The sequence below is a fragment of the Oxyura jamaicensis genome, chromosome 2 (assembly GCF_011077185.1).
Source record: "Oxyura jamaicensis isolate SHBP4307 breed ruddy duck chromosome 2, BPBGC_Ojam_1.0, whole genome shotgun sequence".
Classification (NCBI taxonomy): Eukaryota; Metazoa; Chordata; class Aves; order Anseriformes; family Anatidae; genus Oxyura; species Oxyura jamaicensis.
The window spans coordinates 123,674,980-123,697,788 of NC_048894.1; the positions used below are offsets into that span (position 1 = coordinate 123,674,980).

The following is a 22,809-nucleotide window of genomic DNA, read 5'->3' on the forward strand; positions in this document are numbered from 1 at the left end:
TTTTTTTTTTTTTTTTTGTTTGTTTGTTTTTTTTTTTTTTGTTTTGTTTTGTGTATTTGTTTGCTTTTGATGCAGAGGTTTTCATGGTATGTGGCTTTCTTTGTTGAATATCAGTATAGTATCCAGTATAAAATCCAAGCTTATCACCTGGCAAAATGAAACTTAAAGATCTTGTTCCAATTGTACTTAATTGATTACCTGAAGATAAGGGGAATGGTTTGTTCCTGCAAAATGTTTTTAATCTCCCAAAGGAGAGTTGCATATTTATATATCCAAAAAAAGTGAATACATGTGAAGTTGCTATGCCCTATTTCCTTCAGTCTTTAAAGATGACAAGTTGAAGACTTCTAAGGTAACTTATTCTACTCATTCAGCTGTGTAATTAAATGTGGTTGGGGTATTTATTTCCAATTTACTACCCTAGTTTTCTAAGTGTAACAGGTACAAATAACAGGTACAGTTGCATCGTTACTCTATTTTTACAAACATCTGGGGAGAGGGGTGCTTTACAGTCAGCAACATTTGCAAAATAACGTACTTCCATCTGCGTGCATAAATATTTGTAAAAGCTAAATTTCCATTTTGCTTTGGGGAAGGTTTTAAACCTGAATACAATCATAAATTAAAACATTACTATCTCAGCTTATCTGATTCATTATATTTACCTACTGCAGTCACCTATTCTGTTTAACGCATTTTACAACATTATTCACTTTTTGCAGTTAGTATTTCTACAAAGAAGTGGCAGCAAAACCCTCCAAATCACTGAATAATTGGAACAAATAATGTAACTTAATAAGCTCTGGTTCACTTCTGAATATTTTAGTAATGAAAAAGAATCAAGATTCATCAAAATATTGATCCACATTGTTTACTTAACTGTGAATTCAGCATTATGGAAAACTTTTACAAAATGCAAACACAATGAATGATTAGATTTCCCAGTTATCGTATTTTGGTGTACATTAAATTTTAGCCCTAATTTCTGTGTTTTCTTTTTGATTTCACAGGTTTGTGAAATCAGTGGGATTGTTGAAGAACAATTTAATTAAAACAAAATTACGGTGATCAAAACTACACCTGAAAAAATGCTTTAGCTTATACATAATTTTAAATAAAGTTATTTTTTTAGTATCAGCAGTACATAAGTGGAACCACTCTGATATGTGAATGCTATAATGCATTGAATCAGAGCATTTACGGTGGTACAGTGGCCTTAGGAAAGAAGGGTAACTGTTGCCTTTTAGTATAAATTTACTATAATGTTTTTGTTTAGTTTCTACCCCTGTTATTTTGGATTGACATTTGATAAACTAAACTCTGCCTGACCAAAATAAATTTTACGCAGAGATTTTATGTATTTTAACTTGTCTAAGGTTTTCTACTCCTTATATTTTTGTAAGCTTTACTCTTTTTTAGATTAACAAGCATGAAAGTATTCACCCACATCTGCCAATATGTATGTCCCATTCAGGTCTCACAGAGAACTAGCTGTTCACTCATAGTCACCTGCAGAGAGAGGTCAGAAGAGGGGGTGAGTGAAAGAGTGTGTGTGCGGGGAGCAGAAACAGGTGTTGCCTGTGTCACATAGCTTTGTATGGAGTGTATCTACTTTGATCTTTAAAACAAATAAAGACTCTGTTAAAAAAAAGGGGGGAACATATCAATAGCGAGTGGAGATGCATGCAAAAATAAAGCACTTAAAGGACTTTCATATATATGATAAAATATTATTTACCCATATGGATTACTGAAACAAATTTGCTGTTTAAAATAAGCTAACTGGTGTATGCTGTGTTCTAGGAAATTTAGATGCTTTTGCACAGACATTAAATTAAGGGATGTGGCAGTTGCATTTACTGATTTCATTTATCTGTTAATTCTGTCCAGTGTGTTTTCAGTTTCCTTTGTCTTCAATTATGTACACTTGGTTCCTGTATCTTAGACATAATGATATAATGAAATTGCTTGCAACTATGAAAAAAAAAATAGAGTATGAAAAACCATCTCTTTGTTTAACAAATAAAAATGAATTCTCTGTCATGAATGTTCTATAGCGTGAACTTTTTTCCTCTCTCACATACAGTCAGTGCTAGCACATAGAGTGTATTGTCTGTCTTAGTCATAAGCAAGTAAAATGAAAGATACCACTGTGCTGCATGGGTACTTGCTATATGTATCATCATAGCGTAGACTTCCTTTGTGTAAAATTTTTAACATACTGGAAGCACATGGGAATAGTCCCTTGAAGTTCATTGCAGGATGGGGTTTCATTAATTTGTCATCAGTCATGGAAATCTATTCTGCTGTGTTTATTTCCAATATACCTCAAGAATCATTTGCATGTGGGAGAGTATAGCATCATTGATAAGTTATATTTAGTCAGTTTTTTGTAGTAAAGCCTTCTTGTAGAAATAGTATCTCCTTTTCATGGGTTATATTCTTCCTTAGTGGCCCGCATGTAATATTTTACATGCACAAATGAAAATTATAAGGTAGGTTTGCCCCCGTTTTTTTTCTTTCTTTCTTTTTATTTTTTATTTTTATTTTTCCTTTCAGTTACTTCCATTATTAGCTTAAATTATGAACATATTTAATTCCTGGGAAAAAATCTCATTGAGTTCACTGGAACTGAGATTGCCCACAGCATTTTCAGAAAGAAATTAGGATTTACCAGCATCTTAACAGTAGAACTTCTTGCTATTAAGTGCTTATGACCACATAAGGCAGAGGGGCAGAGGGGCTTCATTAGGGATGTCTTTTGTGTTTGTGTTTTGTTTTGTTTGTTTGTTTGTTTGTTTGTTTTGTAACAGGTCCTGAAACATAAGACAAGCTTTATGCTTGAAGGCAATATACATCCTGCTTCTGGTCTTCTGAGCACAAAAAACTTTTCAATTACAGATACAGTGTATACCATCAGCACTCAGAATAATTAATAATTGAGCAAGTGTGAAATGTGTGCAAGTGTCACAAAGTGCAACAGGATGGGTGACATTGGTAGTAGGGTGATGGCTGGACCAGATGATCTTGGAGGTCTTTTCCAACCTTAATGATTCTATAATTCTATGATTCTATGATTTTTGAGTAGTCCAGTTGTAAATGTTGTGAAGTCTTGAGCTCCTGAAATTTGGCTTTTCTTGGGACTCGTTTTTCTGGGACACTTTCTAAGCTGAAAGGTGGACAATAAAGGTGGACATGAAGATTTTTATTTTATTTTTTTTTTTTCCTCATACTAAAGCATACAGAAAACCCCACATCTTTGTTGTTGTTGTTGTTCTAGTTCTCACAATTTTGACATGATCTCATGATTTTTGTTTAAACACTTGTTGGCACTACTCCATCTAAAGTGTATGGAAAGCAGTCTTGGCTGATAATAGCGCTCAGCCCAGCAACCACTGCTGACATTGTAGAGGAGAAGCAGCCACCTGGTACCCTGATGGCAAACAAGCTGGCAACAAAGCATAACAGGGCAGCAGAACTCCAAGGAGGAACTGAGATGTGCTTAATAGGAAACAAGCAGCTGGTCTTAGGGGCTGGGGAAAATAAACAGCAGCTGGGAAGGCCATGCAGAAAGCAAGTGTGATAAACTTGTTTTCACCTTTGAGCTGTGGGAAGCTTTACTCATTTTCAGTTTGACCTTTTTGGCTTCAGGAAGCAGTTTCCATTTGTCAGTTGCTTATGGAATAAACTCTGCCTCCATGGTGCCTAATTGAATTGAGAGTCAGCTGTGTGAGTTCTTCTAGTTAATTCTTCTCTAGTTGTTTGGCAGGAGTATCAAGGTGGTGTTTTTGTTTTGTTTTGAACTCTGCACCAGGCATTTCAAAGTCTTCACAAAAAGTTCAGTATAAGCTCTGTAGAAAAATGCTTCTCTCTAGCTGTATGAAACAGAGTAGATACAATGCTCTTCGGAAAGATATTTTATGGGTCATTGCTGATGTTATTTAATTACATCTTTTTGATGGAAAATGAGCCATTATAAATAGATATTTTTTTCCTAGCCATATGTTTACATCTTAGTTTTTAAAAGGATTTACTAATGCAATGATGTAAGGAAATTGTATTCTCAATAGTGCTTGTTAATGAAAAAAATACAAACATTATATCTCAGTTTATGAAAATGCATGTGGCTTGTCTAATAAGCAGCTGTCTTTCTTTCAAAAGCCAATCTATTAAAAAAAAAAAAAAAGGTTGTTAAGGTTGTTATAGCCATATGAATTTCTATTGCTTCTTTTTAAGAGCATCGCACCCTTGATACATTATCTGGATCATTAAAACAACCTTACTGTATCTCTATTCATTCCAATAACACAATAATATTAATAGATTCCCTTCTCTACTGCTCATATCAAGTAACTTTATCATTTGGCATGCTTAACGGAATGACTTCTTGCTAGCCCAGTGTTTAGCTCTGAGATTTGTAGGTCTAGCTGAAGGAGAAATGGGGAGGAAATTTTCTTTTCAGAAGTTATTAAAATACAAACAATTTATCTGGAATATTATGCAGTGGAAGATTTCTCTGAGCAAATCCTTATCTTGAAAACTTAAGCAAAAATTTAAAACCATTTTCATAGCAAGCAGCTGTACTGTTCACATACAGTATTAGCAAAAGCTTTTGGCCCTGTGGGAGTACGCTTCCTAAAAATGTGGCTTTATTTGCAGATTAGGTCTCTTTCTCCCGAGTCAATAATTACAAAAGAGAGAGGGAGATTTGTTCCCTACACCTGGAGTATTGCTTCAGGTATGCCTACATTTCAGCTACATAGATAACCAGCTGAAAGAAGGGGAAATCCTATACCGCAACATTTAAACTCAGATATATATGAACAAAATGAAAGCTAATGTGTTTATGTGGCAACACAATTTCACTGCTCTGGCTGTATGTAGACATACTTTACATTTAACCAAATAACCTATTAATGTAAAATACAGAAAAGCTAACCATGAAATTATCATGCTTCTCATGCCTAGTTCCAGACTACTTCCCACAAAAAAAAAAAAAAGATGCCTAGAAATAGACATTTGGAGGCAGGTAGCTCTTCCTATGCTTCCAGAAGTTTGGTTCCCCTTTGCTTGTGGCCCTTGACTCTGTTTGGATTAGGCAGTAGCTAGTTAGGCAATGAAGGTGCATTGTTTTGTAGTTGTTTTTGTCCTTCACACTTCTAGCTGAAAGCACAAAAGCTTGGGGTCAATCTAGAAAAGTTAAAACAAACCACAGCTCTGACATTAGCTAACTTAATGGGATATTGCTGAAATGCTAGCCAGATTAATTTTAGTTATTTTTGTTACCAATTTTCTGGTTAAATGAAGTCACATTGTTGTAAGTTAGAGTTCTCAAACACGTGTCTGTTCTTTATAACTTTTGGTTGCACTTTTGTTTCCTAAAATGAAACTAAAACATAACCAAATTGAATCTAGTTTTAAGGCATCGTCAAGTGAAAACACTGTAGTGGATGTTAAGTTCAGTTCAATTAGCAAAGAATTCTAGTGGTGTTTTCACTTACACAAACACAGAACAAATGTATACATTCGACCTTATTGAGAACTGTTATTTACTCTACAAAGCTCCGTAAATAACTCTGTTCTTGGAAAATGGCAGTAATTTAATGACTAAATTATGATTAAGTCTTCTATTGTAGAATTTGACACAATCTCCAGCTAATGTATCTTTTATTGTATGAACAGAATCTGTGTATTCAAGCTTCACAAATTACTTGGGATTAATTATTGGCCAATTCTTGACAATGCTTCTTGTTTTGATACAAGTGGTTAGAATTACTGAACAAATGTTTTCTGTAGATTCATGGACCATTGTCATGGATTCATTTGGGAGCATGGTAGGGATGGAATGTTGTTCTGAGTTGTGAGACAGAAGAAACCTTCTTTTTGCCCACCAAAGACAACTATATCACAACACTAAGGAGACACCACAGGAGAGCAAACATAAGTCATTCCTCTTGTGACTTGACTGCTGAGCTACTGATCTAACCAGGGTCCTCCTCTTCCAGAAATGTGCACATATGTTTGCCTACAGAGAGAGTGTTAATAGGAAATGGATTTGGAAAGAGCCTCAAGATATCATTTAGTTGCTAATCTTGAGACAGCATAACTCCAGCTAAACCATTTCTGACAGATGTTTGTCTACTCTGTTCTGAGAATGTCTGGAGATGGAGAATTCACACTCAGGCAACCCACAATACTTCCTTATTCTTAACTTTAGAAAATCATGTATCCAAGAGCTTGTGCTTTTGTTTCACAGGACACGGTCTTTCCCCTTGAATATATATAGAAAGCATCTTAATTGCTTTCATCATGTTTCATCTTTGATATTGAATTCAGATGCCAGCCAAAACAATGTAGTGAAATACTGGCCCTGTAAATCTTTTGATTTTTTTTAATGATTTAAAATGTGGCCCAAATTTCACACAAGTGACATGGACACAGTTACTGAAGAAGCATTGTCACAGACCATGAGGTGTGTCAAACACTGACAACAGGACTTGTGCTCTGCAGGGTGCTTGTGTTGCTGCTCTGAGAAGCCCTGCTTTTGCACTGGAAATCACACATGATGAAACAGCAAAGGGTCATTGAAACCTCCATGCTTCAGTCATTGTAGTTGTCTCCAAGAAGTGCATGAGGAATTCATGAGTGAATTTCAAAAACTTGCCAAAATGCTCCCTGGGGCCTGATAAGTACGTAATTCAAAATCTTTCCATAAGTGCCTCCAGAAATCATTCTGTTTCTATTGATGTGTGTAATCCAACACCTACACACCCACAACTCCAGGTTTAATAAAGTGTGGGGCCCTTTAGCTGAGATTCCAAAGCAACTATACTTCCTATCCCCCCAGGTGATGCTATGTTTCTGTGTCCAGAACACATTATCTGTTATTGACTTTTCATCTGGACACAGATCTTGCAGAATTTAAAATATTTTCCTATGAGTATGTGTTGAAAAAAAAAATGATGGGCTTGCCTAGGGTATTGTGATACATAGGCCTTTTGGGAGAGACTGTAGCATCAACCTCATCCATAATTCTCTGTCTGCTCTACCCAAAGACACTAAGCTATTTAAAAAACAGAGCTAGAGCTTTTGAGGTGAAAACATAGTCAAAACTCCAGATAGAGATGTATACTCACTGTTTCCCTGTAAAAGCAATTAATTCACAATATGACAAATTAAACTTTATTTTCTGTCTCTTGTTCTATATGCTAAATGTTTGTAGAGAATAATAAAACGTTCAAATTCTGGGGCACTGATTTTTTCAGCTTTCAGAACAAGTTTAAATCATTTAAGAAAAATAAATTTTGTAAACTGAAGATTTTAAAGTATGAGATGATAAATTCAGGAATGTGGAAATTTTAATCCTAGTATCCACACAAAGTAACTGTGGTCAGAACGGTTTATATGGGGCGTGATCTAATTCAATCTAAAAATAAATAAATACAGTATCTTTCTTTGCTCTGCTCCACTGACAGGATAAGCTACCATTCAATGACACTTCATAATACTTTTAACATTAATTATATCCTTGATCATGATTCAGAAATCCGAAATCCATGACAAGTGTCATGCAATGTGGACCTTATCTGTCATGCATCTGACAGCCTTTTCTCTTGTAGAAGATACAATAAGAGATTATGAATAAGGAATAAGCTGTATAGAGAATATGGGATAGTGACATGAATTTTTGCTTGATTTCAACTTCTGATGAGGTCATGTGAAATATCCTTTTGGCTAAATGTCTTACCTGCCCCCTGATATTTTTCTGCTCTATGGTAAGTGTAGTTATAAAATGCTACATAAAATGCGTTGGTCTATTAGAATAGAGACATCAAGATAAAAATTTATCCTCTACCTACTGACACAAAGAAAATGTTTCTGTAAACCTTTGTGTGGATGTTATTCACTTCCATGACAGTTTTTGCTATATCCATTCAAATGGTCTTCACTTAATTTAACATTAATACATTCTAAGTTCAAAAAGCTAATTCCTTTTTGTTTTGTGAAAAGCGTCACCTCCAAACTGCCTTTTGGTCTTCTTTAAGATTGGTGTTGGATTCTCTGTTGGGCAAACTTGTCCTAGCAGACTGTGGTCTCCCAGCTGTTCCATCCTCCTGGCATACTGAAGGATTATCCACATCCTTGTTATTGTTTCCAGCAGATTCTGCACTGTATAGGGAAGTTCCAGCTTTTGCTGTCCTTATGTTTTATGAGCTTGGAAGTCATCCAGTTTTATTCTTGGACATTTATTTAATATCATATGAAAATTTTAATCATTCTTTCTGAAATATGTCTTCGGGGGATAGGAGAACTTTGACATAGATTAATTACAGGGCTACAATTTTTCCATTAGGAATATCTATTCTCCTTCTTCCCACTGCCTCCTTGTTAAATATTGTTTGAAGTACTTAATTGAGGTGGCAACTCTAAACCAAATTTAGTATTTTTGAGTATTTTGGGGAGGGAACACTAGTTTTTCCTCCTATTAATTACAATGTACCACTGCCATGGGATTTTGGGGTGAGTTAGAGTGATAATTGAGACAGAACTGAAACTTAAGTCAGCTCAATTTACAAGAGGTGCTTAGGAGCAAGGGGCATCTTCAGGTCATCCCTCTGCCACCTCCTGCTCCCAACTCTTTTAATATATTGCTTACTGAAATGGAACACAGCTGTTTGTTTCTTTCAGCACGAGGGAAAAGACTGCATGGATATATGTTTCATTGGTACCTTGGCAAGGGAGGAAATACTCCCCCTCCCCTCCTTGGGACATTTCTTTCCAAGGAGAAGCTGAGATCCATTTTTCCAATTTTGCTTTTTGGTCTGAATGCAACTACGACAGACTGTTTATAAAAATGCTTAAGATACGTTGCATGTTTTAAGATTTGAACTACCATGCTCCTAATGCAGTGCAGACAGGAATAGTATGCTATTTTCCCTATTTGTTTCATGTTTAAGAATTTTGGGGGAGATATGGATCAAACTCATGAAATGTCAAAAAAATTTTGTGCATCAGATGGTGCATGGAGATACTTGAATTCAACTTGTTGATTGGGCTTGACTGATTGCCATACCTCCCGACCTTAAGAGTGCCACTGGCAGGTTGCTGATCATCATGCAATTATGCATCTTGCAATAGGTCTATGATTGCCTACACATATATATAACATGGTAGAGTCCTATTTTTTTTCCTTCCATACATTTCCTCTCTTATAGAGCCTAATTGCTGATTTTGGTACGGTCATTGCTAGAACATTGAGTCTCTTATCTCTTAAACAAAAAAAGGGGATACCAGGCAATGCTATTCTGTATGTTCTGAAGTGTGGATACTGGGAAGGGACCTATGTGAATAATGTCCGTATAATGGCACAGTCTCAACTGGTGTTATGTTTAAATAAAAGTAGGTGAAGTAAAACACAGCTTTCCTTTTGAGTAATAAAAACTTATTTCCATTAAACTATTTGGGAATTTCAAGAATAAGATTGTGGGGATTTTATGAACAAACTACTATTTACAAGACATGTTTTGACCTTTTCAAATGTCTTTTTATTTTTTTTTATTTTTTTTACACAATCAGATAAAATTATGGATTTATTGAATTTTAATTACAGTGTTGTATTTCTTCAATTTTAACAAAAACAATTCAAATAAATTTGAGTCTTTTTAGGGAAATTTTGCCTACTTGATAGGATTAATCTTACATTTGTTACTGCAGGTTTTATATCTATCTGTCTCTCTGCCCGCCTATCTATCCATCTATCTATCTACCTATGTTTTTACCATAGCACTGAACGAATGAACCACATAAGAAACAAACTTCCTCTTTCAGCATATTGGACTTTATAGCATCTTTGCTATTTAATACTTTGATGATGATGTATTGCTTTTAGAGAAGCTGAATTTTATTATATGAAACATTCATAAGATCTGTCAATAAAAAATTCCTCATTTCTGTTTTGTGTGCCAACAATTGGCCTACATTTTTATTTCATACCCAGTGATGTCATATGAATACTGCAGTGTTTTGTTTTATGGCCTTCATGTTTTTTCACTATTGGAGAAGTTTGATCACAGTTCAGTTAACTGTCAAATTTATTTTTTTCCTTAGCTAACTAACATTTAACACTCTCACAGGCTGGTGTGAAGTTTTACAGAGGCTGTTCTTCAATACATTCTTCTTCAATGAAAAATAAGTAGTCTTGTTTTATATTTTAGTTTGTGATAGATTTAGTTTAGATTGTATTAGTAGGAAATCACATGCTTCTAGATAAGAGGAATTATCTAGGCTTTCTGTGTTCGTTTGCTTCTTTTAAATACTCAGATGAATAGCACATCATTTAGCCACACAGAATATGCAGCTGAGTGTCAGCTAACATTATGACAACCTTTAAGGTAGTAACAGTTTTTGAAAGATCCAGAGTGCCTTTAGGTACAGGCAACTGTGGACATTTGCCAGGTGTACAAGACTGAAGGGCAGTGAAACCTGTCCTGAGCTCCACAAGGTTGTTTTCCTTCCTTTCAGTGCTACAGGTTCTTCAAGTTCCTCTCATCTAATGCTGTTGTAATTGCTTTTATGCTATCCCCCCCCCCCCCCCCCCCCTTTTTTTTTTTCCTTTTTCCAAGTCTCTCTTCATGGGGTGGCTTGTCACACTGAGCATTTCCTTTTTTGTGTTCACAGAGAAAGATTTGTGCATGTGTTGGGAAGTGAAGGGATTTTGTCCATGCATGTTTCTGTGTACATATGGATATTTCTGTACATCTGTGTATTGCTGTCTTTTAAAACAAGTGGAACTGGCTGAGCATCTCTGTACACCAGGATGGGAGGTCTCCACATTGCTCACAGTGAACATCCAGGCTTGCCCACGTCTGTGGTCATACATTTCTGAAGGGCCCATGCCACTACGCCTAGGCTACCTCATCTCTGAAATTAAGCCCTTCTTGAGTAAGCAGATATCCTGGTTGAGTAAGCAGATATCCTGGTTTTGTCTAGAAACCAGGATATCTGAAATATATCAAATATATCTGAAATATATAAAAACCGAGATAGAGTTAATTTACTTCATAGTGGCTGGTGGTTTGGATTTAGGGGAAAAATACTGTTGATAACACACCAATGTTTAGTGTCAGAGCAGTGCTTACAGTGGGTTAAGGGCTCTTCTGCTTCTCACACCACCCTGCCAGCGGGGAGGCTGGGGATGCACTAGGAACTGGGAGGGGACACGGCCAGGACAGCTGGCCCAGTGACCAAAGGGATGTCCCATACTATACGGTGACATGAGGAACAATAAAAGCTGGGGGGAGCTGGCCAGAATGGGAGGTGGGAGGTGAGAGGTGGGGGCAACTGCTGCTTGGGGACTGCCTGGGTAGTAGGAGGTGTTGAACAATTGCATTATGCATCATTTGTTTTTTGTATTTGTATTCATAATTAATTATTAATAATTTTCCTTTTTTTTTTTTTTTTCCTATTAAACTGTCTTTATTCCAACCCATGAGTTTTACCTTCCTCCTCCACTCAAATTTTCTCCCCCCTCCCACTGTGGAGGTGCTTAGTTACCTGCTGGGTTAAACCACAACAGTAGCTTACTAGATAGTTTGGGAAACAAGAGAAATCCTTTGATGCTCCCCAAAACTAGTTTTGTCATAGTTCCCTTGCCCTGTTGACAGCACTCATGTGCCCATCCGATACTGGTGTCCCAGGAGGGTGCCCTGTTACTGTCCAAAGCTGAATGTTTCTGTTTTAGGTTTGAGAATAGGCTTAAATTCACAAGTGAGAGGCATTGCTTCCACCCTTAAAATGATACCATTTAATGTTTTCTATGCTACTGTGAGGCAACTCTCTAGTTCTGGACAGGACTGTGAGAGGGCATTTAAAAATGCTTTCTGAAAACCATCTGTCTGTGGGTGGTTAGATGCTGATGTGCTAAAATGCTATAGAAACTGCGTCACCCAGTCCCACGACTTGACTTACAGACAATATTTGCTGTAATACAGTCTTGACCTGCAGAGCTTTCAAACCTGCCCTTTACTTTGTGCCTTCTGTACAAAGAGAAATCAATTTTCTCTTTTGTGAGGGAGGGAGTAGTTATTCACATGGTGATAGATCCTCTAACTTTACAGAATGAAGAAATTATTTTGTCAATCACAGTGGAAAGCAATATGTATGTCACAGAGAGGACAAATACCAGTATATTATACAGGATTCTAAATTTATTACATACTTTTAAATTTTTGTTTTCTAAAAACTCCTTTTTGGTATGATTTAAGATTCCTATAGTGAAATATTTGGAAATTAAAGCTTTTCTTATTACTTACATTGCCTTGAAGTTTAAATTGTTGATTTAATAAAATAGTCCCTTTCTTTATATGTTGTTTTGACATTTTCTATTCCACAGAATAACTTTGAGTGACTGGCATATGGGTATATTTCAGAAGAATGAGATTTAGTTAAAGCTAATGTACAAGACTATGGAAAAAGGTGGAAAAAGTGTATAGATATGGTGATTAATCTACCACTGTAAAATTTAATACTTTTTTGTGTGTATGAGGATTGGGAAATAAGTTTCTGAGCTTTAGCCCAGTGCAAAAACAAAACAAGTAGTGTCCTTTGACCCTTTTGGAAAGTGATTGTATATTTCCAGTGATGACAGCCAACACCATTCTTTGATTTATAGCAGAGCAACTTTTATTTAATATTGACCATATGGCAATTTTCACCACCTACATTGTTCAAGACCTCTGTCAGTAGCACACAAAACAGTGAACCTTATTCCCAGGCAACTCCACTAAGATAGAGGATGCTGCATTGTGGCATATTGATTGATAGCACAAAGCAGTGATAATTAGATCTCTCTGAATCCTTTATAAGTGGGCTCTAGACTTTTGAAGCTTATTGCATTATTTTGACACTATTGAATTATCAAATATAGCAGCTTCTTTTCAAACTGTGTGTTTGAAATACCTGATGACAAAAAGGTGTCATGGAACAAGTTTACATAACATAATCCACAGTCTTATCTTAATTTATACTAATAGTTTTAATTTATACAAGAAATGGGTGGGGAGACTGGGGGAATATTATTAGTGGGGATCCTTGACTCTATACCTCATATCTTCAGATGGGAATGTCCCAGATCTTCTACAATAAAAAATTTCCTCCTTCTAATTTATCATTTTACAGCTGTAATTGCTGTGCTGCATGTTGGAACAAACTGAAGGTAGGAACACTTAACCTAGAATTTGAAGAGGAAAGGTTTTGTTTTGATTTGTAGAAATACCATTGTTTTAATTCACTGAGGTCAGTAACTTTCCTGACATGTAGTATGTAGGGCGGTGTTGTTTTACAGGCGAAGGGAGGTCAGTTTGGTATCTGACTGTACGAATTTATTTACACACTGTTTCCATGTGGCCCATTGAAAAGGAAAATTCTTTTTTCCATCTAATGATGTTGCTTCTAGACATGCCAGACATCTTGATGTAGGCACATGCTGCTCATGTATTTGTCCCCCCTTTTTTTTGCAACTTTTTTTGCTCTGACCTTCCGTTGACTCACTCAGGATTTTATTGAATACCTAAAGCTCTGTGAGGCTTTATAGCGTCTGGCTCTGAGAACTTCTCCAGTTTGACTACTTAATGGCCAGTATGCTCATCATCAAGCCATCAGGGCCTGTTCTGTTGATAGTGGATCTATGCCAGCTACTGCTGTGAACCTACCCCTTCACTTGTGCCAGACCTAATGTTTCCATGGCTGTGTGCTGACCAAGACCATGACCTGAAAACTAACCATTGGCTTTTGTCAATCCTCTTCAGACGGATCCTGGATCTAGTGCTATTTGTATTTGAACCAGCTCCAGGTTTCCATAAACCTCAGTCACTTCTTGGATCCAAGATCTAAAAGTCATGAATGCATTGTAGGGAATGAAATTGAAGTGGAAGAGTGACAGGGAGAAAAGCCAATATAAACAAATAGTACATATAAATAAGCAGTAAAACTAAATCTGGACTAAATGGTCAGTACACATTCTTTAAGATTGCAAGTTGTCATCTGGTCACAGCTCATTTTGAAATCCATCGTGAACTCCCATTAACTGTACTGGGAAGTTCTGTCAGGTGACTTCTGATCTCATAATTGCTTCCATAATGGAAAATAGAATTAAGTGATAAGAGAGAGAGCTCAAAACACATTTACTTTATCTGCGGTGATAATGGATTGCAGTCATGATAGAATTGGAGGAAAAATAAGTTCTGGGAAGGACATGAGTGGTAATTTTTGTAGTCAAGGAGAAGGAAAATAAACCAACCTGATGGAAAAAAAAATTATGTATGTTCAACTCCTTCTACGTCAAGAATGCTAGTAACAATTGTCTGTGTACTTCTTTGGTCTCAGTAAGACAGTTTTCTTTTCAGACATTCAGTTGCTCACAGGTCCTGTACACTGAACTGTCTATTGCTGTAAACAAAAAGGGCTGGCATTTGGTTTTGAGTAAGTATCCTTTACAATGGGTCTTATCAAAATTTACTGAATGTCTCTACCAGATGTTGCAGAAGAAATTCACTAATGACTGCTAGGTCAACTGAGCAGCACCTCCCTGCACTCCTGCTCCTCATCTCTCCAGAACATTTATGTGTTTAGCTTCCATGAATTAATCCATTTGGTGATTTATTTGTTTATTTATTTCCCTCTTTTTCTTTTCTCCTTTTTCTCCTTTTTTTTTTTTTTTTTCTTTTAGCTCAGTTATGTACTTTTTTTAGACACATCCCATTGGTTGTATATTCATTTCAGCCACATAAAATCATAATGGTTTGCTCTAATATTATCTGTAATTGTATACCTTTATTAATTTTATAAGGATGAAGCACCTTCATTAAAAGAATCTCAGTCCTGTCAGAGTTTTCAATAACTTTATACTCCTAAATATATGACTTGTAAAAGTGTACTTTTTAAAGTGTTATTTATGTTTTGTTTCGTATTAATGTAGGTGCAAAAGATTTTTAAGGCATTTTGCCTACATTTTCAAATAAGCAATAATTTCTTCTTGGAGGAAGAATCTTAAACTCTATACAACTAAATAGGATTTTTTAAAATTATGCCTGTATAAATGTAACATATACTGAATTCTTCTGTGCTGAACACCAGTGTATACTGGCTGCAGAAAGACACAATGCCATGACGAAAATGAACAAATAAAGGAACATTTTTTTAAATATATTTTTTTAAATATATTTTTTATTTTTTTTTATTCCTAGTTCTTTGCAATCATCTATCCCGTACAATCAGATAGGGCCACTTTTTACTGCCTTTGGTGGAACTGACTGATTAGAGAAATACAATTCTTAGATTGAAGTGATGAGAAACAAAACTATGGGCTGTAAACCAACATCACTAAAACTTTAGGAGTTTCGATACTGGTTTTCCAGCAGTAGGATTTCATATCTCTTGTTTTCAGATTTCATTAGTGATCTGGGACTAAATAAAATGAGAGTGACTTCTCTTATATGTCAAGAATGTTTATCACAAAATCACCTCACAAAAGGGAGAAGAAACTACTAAAACCATTATTGACAATCATTACACTTTTTATTGCATATACTCCATGAAATTTAATAATTGCCTTTGGGCAATTAAAGTGATACCTAGAGCATGCTGGTATCTCTTTTTAAAAGATTAGGAAGTCTAGATCTTGTTTACTCAAAAAAAATATTTATGTTGAACACATGAAGTTGGAAATAATGTTTGTTTCACTGGTTATAGAGACTTTCCAAAATTATTTGACTCTTTATCTGGAAAGGAAGAGACAACTTACTTTACCTAGCTGCCAACCAGCTAAATAATTTAGTTTGCTTAGCTGCAAAACCACTCAGTGCATTGAAAGATTAGCTAAAAGCATCTGGAAGTTCTCCAGGCCTTTTTTAAAAACAAACAAACAAACAAACAATTTCACCTATTTTTTAATAGCATGGCACTCTCTTCTTTACAATTAATGACAGGAAAAGCAGCTATTTCTGTTTGTACTTCTCTGATATGAAAGAGTCCCTGAACTACTTCTGCCATCAGTTTGCTTTTACCAGTGGAAGTTGCAAATAAGAAATTTTCCAAGCGACTTAGTAGAGGGCTGGGTAGTGAAGGGGACTTCTCCATAGTTTATCAGTTCTCAAGATGGTAGAACAGGAAATAACTGTTGCCAAAATCAATCCCTAATATATTGTCTGTCTGTGGTGAAAAGGATGTAAAAAATATATGAGAAGGTGTAAAAAAGGTCAATTTTTGAGTCATTTCTGACTCAAAAAGGATCAGAAACTCTTGTGTTTTGCAGCATCATTTTCTAACTGATGCATCTGTGAGAATCTGGACAGAGCACAAGTGTAAATAAATAGTGGTAGAGCAGTTGTCCCACAAGGCTGATAACAACTGGTCAGAGCACACGTAGCAATGAGTCTCTTAGACCAGGTATCTTTTGCCACTTTTCTTTGGAAGATTTAAGTTTGGTGGAATGGAGCAGGGTGAGATTAGGTGAAGTGAGGAGTACTTCTGGTATGTGAAGGCAAAAATAGTTTTTTAAACTGTCCTGAAATTGCCATGATATCTTCTTCTCTCATGTGACGATACCTCTCCTAATATCTGTGGTGGTTTTACCATGCTAGACAGCTGAACACCACAACCGCTCTCTCACTCCCCCTCCTCAGATGAGGAGGGGAAGATGTAAAGGAAAGAACAACTCACGGGTTGAGATAAGGATAATTTAATTAAAGGGAAAAAAATATTAAGGAAATATTATTATTAATTAAACAATTCAACTAAAGGGAAAAAAAAGGAAAAGGGAAGAGGGAAAGGGAAAGGGAATAACAAAACAAAACAAGTAAAGGCTATGTGGAAGTGCAGAGGAAAGAAATTACTCTCTACTTCCCACAAATGAGCGATGCTTGACCACGTCCTTGAAGCAGGGCCTCAACGCACGTAGCCGGTGTTTGGGAGGAGGACAGACGTTTTCACAATGAGAGCCCACCCCTCTCCTCTTCTTCCTTTTTCCACCTTTTATTGCTGAGTGTGACATCATATGGTATGGAATATCCCTTTGGTTGGTTTAGGTCAGCTGCCCTGCTGATGTTTCTTTCTCACTTTTTTGCCCACCCCCTAGGAGGGTTAGAGAAAGTCCTGGTGCTGTGCCAGCACTGCTCAGCAGCAGACACAACACGGGTGTGATACCACTGCGTTCTAGCTACAAGTGCAGAGCGCAGCACTGTATGGGCTGCTGCAGGGAAAGTTAACATCCCAGCCAAACCCAGTACAATATCTTGTTATAGCCCTGCTTCATCAGTCTGTTTCCTCCCCTGTTGCAGGAAGTCCCAACCACAGTGAAGGCTTGAGGAAAAATCTGTTTTATTTTATTCTGGTTTCTGCTCATCGTACTTTGCACACAGATGTTCAAAACCAAAATGTGAAACATTTTAAAATGAAGCATATTAAAGCACAATAGTTAAGTGCATAGTAAAGCACAATACTTAAGTGCATAGTGGATTCTTAAGTTATCTTTGTGAAGTATGCATCGTGACTGCATATATTGCCATGCCTTTTTTCTCTTCCTGTGGTCAGAAATTATATGTTTGATTATTTTTCCCCTCCTCTTTTATCTCATTAGTTTTTCAAGTGCTATTTAATGTCCCCACTCTTATTTTCCTTGCTCTTGTCTATAGCCAGACTGGAATAAAAATAAAATAAAATAAAAAAAATCAGTAGCTGGCATGATAACTATGCCTGGTTCCAGCTGGGATAGAGTTAATTTTCTTCAGAGTAGCTGGTAAGGTGCTGAGTTTTAGTTTTAGGAATAAAACATTGATAAGACACCGATGTTTTAGTTTTTGCCTAACGGTACTTACACAGAATCAGGGTCTCTTCTGTTTCTCATGCTGTCCTGCCAGCAAGAGGGCTGAGGGTGTACAAAGAGCTAAGAGGGGGCACAGCCAGGATATCTGACCTCAGTTTCCAAAGAGATGTTCCATACATTACGACCTCATGCTCAGTAATAAAAGTGGGTGGAGCCGGCCAAGAGGATTCACTGTTTCTTTGCACCTGGATGGGCATCAGGGGCCACGTGGTGAGCAATTGCATTGTGCATCACTTGTTTTGTGCATTCTTTCCTTTATTTGCTGATTTTCTTTTTTCTTTCTTCTCCTTTTTTTCCCTATTCTTTTAACCCATGAGTTTTACCTTTTTTCCCCCATTTTCTCCACCATCATTACTGAGTGAGGGAGTGAGCAAACAGTCATGCGGTACTTCGCTGCCTGCTGGGTTAAACCATAACAGGTTCTGCCCCAGTGTCAACAAATATACTCAAAACGTACTTTTCTTGTATGTAAAAACACTGAGAGCACTGTGTTCCTTGTGGGAAATGTTTTGAAGTAATCCTTGAGGAGCTGTAAACTCATTTCCCAGAATGATGCTTAAAAATAGATGCATTGGATGAGTAAGAGGTGTCTTGACTCACATGAAAGCCACAGATTAACCTTTTTCCTCATTCTCCACTCATATTGTCATCCCTGCCTCTCAGATGTGTTGTTTCATGGCTGTCAGATGAACACGCTGAGCACTTCTGATTTACAGGACCCACCCCATAGCTACAGGATCTCAGCCCAAGGTCCAAGGATCTTAAATCTAAGTGACACTGTTTATGTGCTTGGGAAGAACAGAGCTGGAAATTAGTGGGAAAAAAAAAAAAATGCAGTTTGGTTAGTCAGGAAGACTGGACCCTTGCTTTATCTACCAGTGGGCTCAATACGAAGCCCATGTGCAAGAGGCTGGCAGGCACATGCTGAGGTCTGTGATTATCACTCAATCATAAAATTGATGCACTCGATGCAGTCAGTGTAGTGTCTTTTTAGTAACTTACTGTGTTTTGTTAATATATGTTTATTATCCAGTTATCTGAGTAAGTGACTGGCAGTTTATTTTTGAAAGACATACATAATTTGCATAGCTGTGTAATCAGCTCTTGGTTTTGTAATAAATGGTATGAAGGAAGGGAGGGAGGAGGAAAAGATGCATGGAACAAGAACTCCTGTCATACTAATAAAATATGGGCCTGGTACAGTTTCAGCCACAAACTTTCTGTAGGATTCTCCTGCTATTACAAGAATCAAATGTGACATTTCTTGACAGTCACTTTGGTCTGAGATTAAAAATTCTTGCAGCAATACTCACTGAAGGATTGCAGCCCCCTCACAATAGATTTGCTGTTGTTAATGTATTTGCAATTTTTTACAATTTTGTTGCAATTTGTAGTGGTTGCAGGGTGAGCTGGATTGGAAGTGAAGATTTTTATTTTATTTTTTCCCAGGTTGGAGGAAAAAATAGTCAATAGTGGTTTTGTTATTTTTTGTTAGCTTATTTGTTTTGTTTTTTCACGCTGATCCAATTTGTGGTACAGTTCTGGAAGTAGCCATGCTAGTGCAGTGCAAGTATTGGAGTATATATCCAAACTCCACACCAGACTGCTCAGATGATGGGCTTAGTAGTAATGATTCTTCCACAGAAAAAGAGCAAACCGAAGGGATAACAAATTGTAACATGAAGAGAAAGATGATTACTCATCCTGGGAAAGCAGTACCATTGTACATGATCATGCTGGTAACTAGGTACATAATGACACTGGAATGAGGTATCTTGAATAAAGCTGGATATTAAGCAAGAACATCCAGAGAAAATGCATGATTTGAAAAGATTACTTTTTATCAGAGATCCAGCATATACCTTATTTACCTATGATAGATATGTTCCTTTGTTTACAAATTTATATTACAATTGATTTAAAACACTGTAAATGAATACATCTCAAGACCAAAAGAGGTTATCTTCAATACACAACAGCAACAGGGCTTTCTTGTCAGAGGTGTGTTTGAAGAATGATTCTAGATCAAATTTCACTTACATGTTTTTCATAGTAACTGAGAATTTAACTGTACTTAAAGACATAGCCTTTTTGCTGCCTCAGCAAAATCAGCACTTCACTAATCTGCTCTGGTTTTAACTGGTGTACAACATTAGAAAATCATTTCGTATTGAAGTCTGTGTTTTTTATATCCCTCACAGTATATTCCACATATTTATATTTTTATTAGAAATTGTTTGGCTTTTGATGGCTGATAATAAAAGCAGAATCAAATGAAATATGGAATGTGTTTTGGCTGCAATAATAATTCAGGTGGAAGTCCAGCTGGTTTTAGAGTTGTAACCCATTCTAGTCTCATCCAATGATATCATTCTCTACCAATGGAAAAAAATCTCTTTTGGATTTGTGCATTTGTAGATAATATATACAAATGAATGTTTTTGTTTGTTTGTTTGTTTGTTTTTTGTCTTTTTTTATAAACATGACAGATTTGAACATTTCAATACTAAGAGTAATAAAGTGATAACAAATAACAATGTTTTATCTTAATCTTCTACTTGAGTTAAATGGGAATGTTAAAATGCTGAATTAAGTTACATTATAGTTATATAGGCTTATAGTTAGATTTTAAGCGCTTTTTTTTTATTTTTTTTGTATACATTTTAAAAATGTTGACAGGTCAAATCAGCTGATACCATATGTGCTGCTGGCTCAGCCAGTGCTATCTTATTCCAAGAGGATAACTGTTAGATGAATGTCATGAGATTTAAAGAATGCAGAAGAGTTCCTGTTTTCAGCATTTTTTGACTGCCTGATTTTGAGGGCTCCCTCCCTTTGGTTACCAAGGTCTTTAGAGCATAAAACAGGATAATCCCAAACTAAACTTAAACCATATTTTTGTAAGGTAACTGAAGGATGAGCCTTGCAATCTTTTTGCAGTATACCTCCAGTTAAATTAAATCTGCTTCAGCAGTGACAAATCAGTCCATTCAAATGTCAAAATTTGAAAGTATTTGTAATCTAAATCAGATCTATTTTCAAATGTACCTTTCCATTCATGTCTAAATATATAATATACTGACAGTGACAACCATCTTCACAGCAAGGCACTTGTACTTTCTCATTTGATTTTCATAAAATCACAGAATCATCATATGGTTTGGGTTGGAAAGGACCTTAAAGACCATCCAGTTCCACATCTCCTGCCATGGCAGGGTCACCTTCTGCTAGATCAGATTGCCCAGGGCCCCATTCCACCTGGCCTTGAACATCTCCAGGGCTGGGGCATCCACAGCTTCTCTGGGCAACCTGTCCCAGTGCCTCATCACTCTCTGAGTGAAAATTTTCTTCCTAACATCTAATCTAGTTTAGTTTAAAACCACCTAAACTAATCTTTTAGTTTAAAACTATTACTATTTAGTTTAAAACTAGTACTATCACTATCTGCCCATGTGAAAAGTCACTATCTGTCTTTATTGTAAGCCCACTTTAAATACTGAAAGGCCACAATGAGGTCTCCCTGGATCCTTCTCTTCTCCAAGTTGAACATTCCCAGCTTTCACAGCCTTTCTTCATAGGAGAGGTGCTCCAGATCTCTGATCATCTTTGTGGCTACTCTCACAGGTCCACATACTTCTTGTGCTGGGGGCTCCAGACCTCGATACAGCACTCCAAGCGGGGCTTCACGAAGGCTGTGTAGAGGGGCACAACAATCCCATCCCTCCACCTGCTGGCCACTCCTCTGTTGATGCAGCCCAGGACGCAGTTGGCCTTCTGGGCTGCAAGCACATGCTGTTGGCTCATGTCAAGCTTTTTTTTTTTTTTTTTTTTTTTTTCCACCAGAACCCCCAAGTCATTCTCCACAGGGCTGCTCTCAATGAATTTTTCTCCCAGTCTGTACTCATGTCTGGGATTGCCCCAACACCGGTGCAACACCTTGCACTTGGACTTGTTGAACCTCATTAGGTTCACATGGGCTGATTTCTCAAGCTCACCCAGGTCCCTTTGGATGGCATCCCTTCCTTGTGTTGTGTTGACTGTGCCACTCAGCTTGGTGTCATCTGCCATCTGCTGAGAGTGCACTCAGTCTTACTGTCTATGTCATTGGTAAAGATGTTAAACAGTTCTGGTCCCAGGATGTACCCCTTAGAGACACCACTCATCACCGACCTCCACCTGGACATAGAGCTGTTGACTGCAGCTCTCTGGGTGCTGCTGTCTAGCCAATTTCTCATCCACTGAATACTCCACTATTCAAATCTGTATCTTTCCAATTTAGAGATCAGGATGTTATGTGGGACCATGTCTGAATAGTACAATAATAGAGCAGATAAGAAAATTATTCTCAAACTGAGCCAACCAAATTGTTTTGAGTTTGTGGCCTCTGTGAGATTGTTTATATAGAAGCTATGGAAAATAGCTATATTATGAATCACTGGTTAAAGTATTTTTATTTTTTTTGAATACCATGTTATTGAATTCCCCATGGAACCTGTCTGGATTATAACAACAGTTTGTTTCCTACCCATTATCAATAAAATCCAACAGAGATCATGGTAGACTTCTAGTGACCTTTTCTTATAAAAACATCAAAAGTATATCTATCCTAACTTGACAGCTAATTAAAAATGGTTTATCTCAAATTTGATGTGGACTTTGGTTAAATATCCCCTTAAAAAAGCTTCATTTATACTTAAGCTATATAATGAAACAACAAAGTATAGTAGTTCAGACACTTCTCCTGCACAGAACACAGACCTTTTATCAAAACTAGAGCATTAGAAATACAAACCAGCATTGAAACTGCTATTTCTCAATTTTGACATGAACACTAGCATTTGCCAAGATAAACTGTAGTGATCAGAGTGAAACTATTGCCTGTATTTCAGCTATGCTAAGGTTCTGTCTTTTATCTTTGGATCTCTGCAATA

General features: G+C 36.7%; 1 protein-coding gene across 1 annotated transcript in view; it reads left to right on the plus strand.

The window, feature by feature from the left end:
• Positions 1–21,615, plus strand: part of C2H8orf34 (chromosome 2 C8orf34 homolog) — a gene marked incomplete at its 3' end in the record, with an annotated part of 188,417 nt that extends 166,802 nt beyond the window's left edge. Inside the window, exon 15 of the mRNA XM_035317217.1 lies at positions 21,503–21,615. Coding sequence (XP_035173108.1) covers positions 21,503–21,615 — 113 coding nt within the window. The remainder of the gene's footprint in view (positions 1–21,502) is intronic.
• Positions 21,616–22,809: the final 1,194 nt, after the last annotated feature.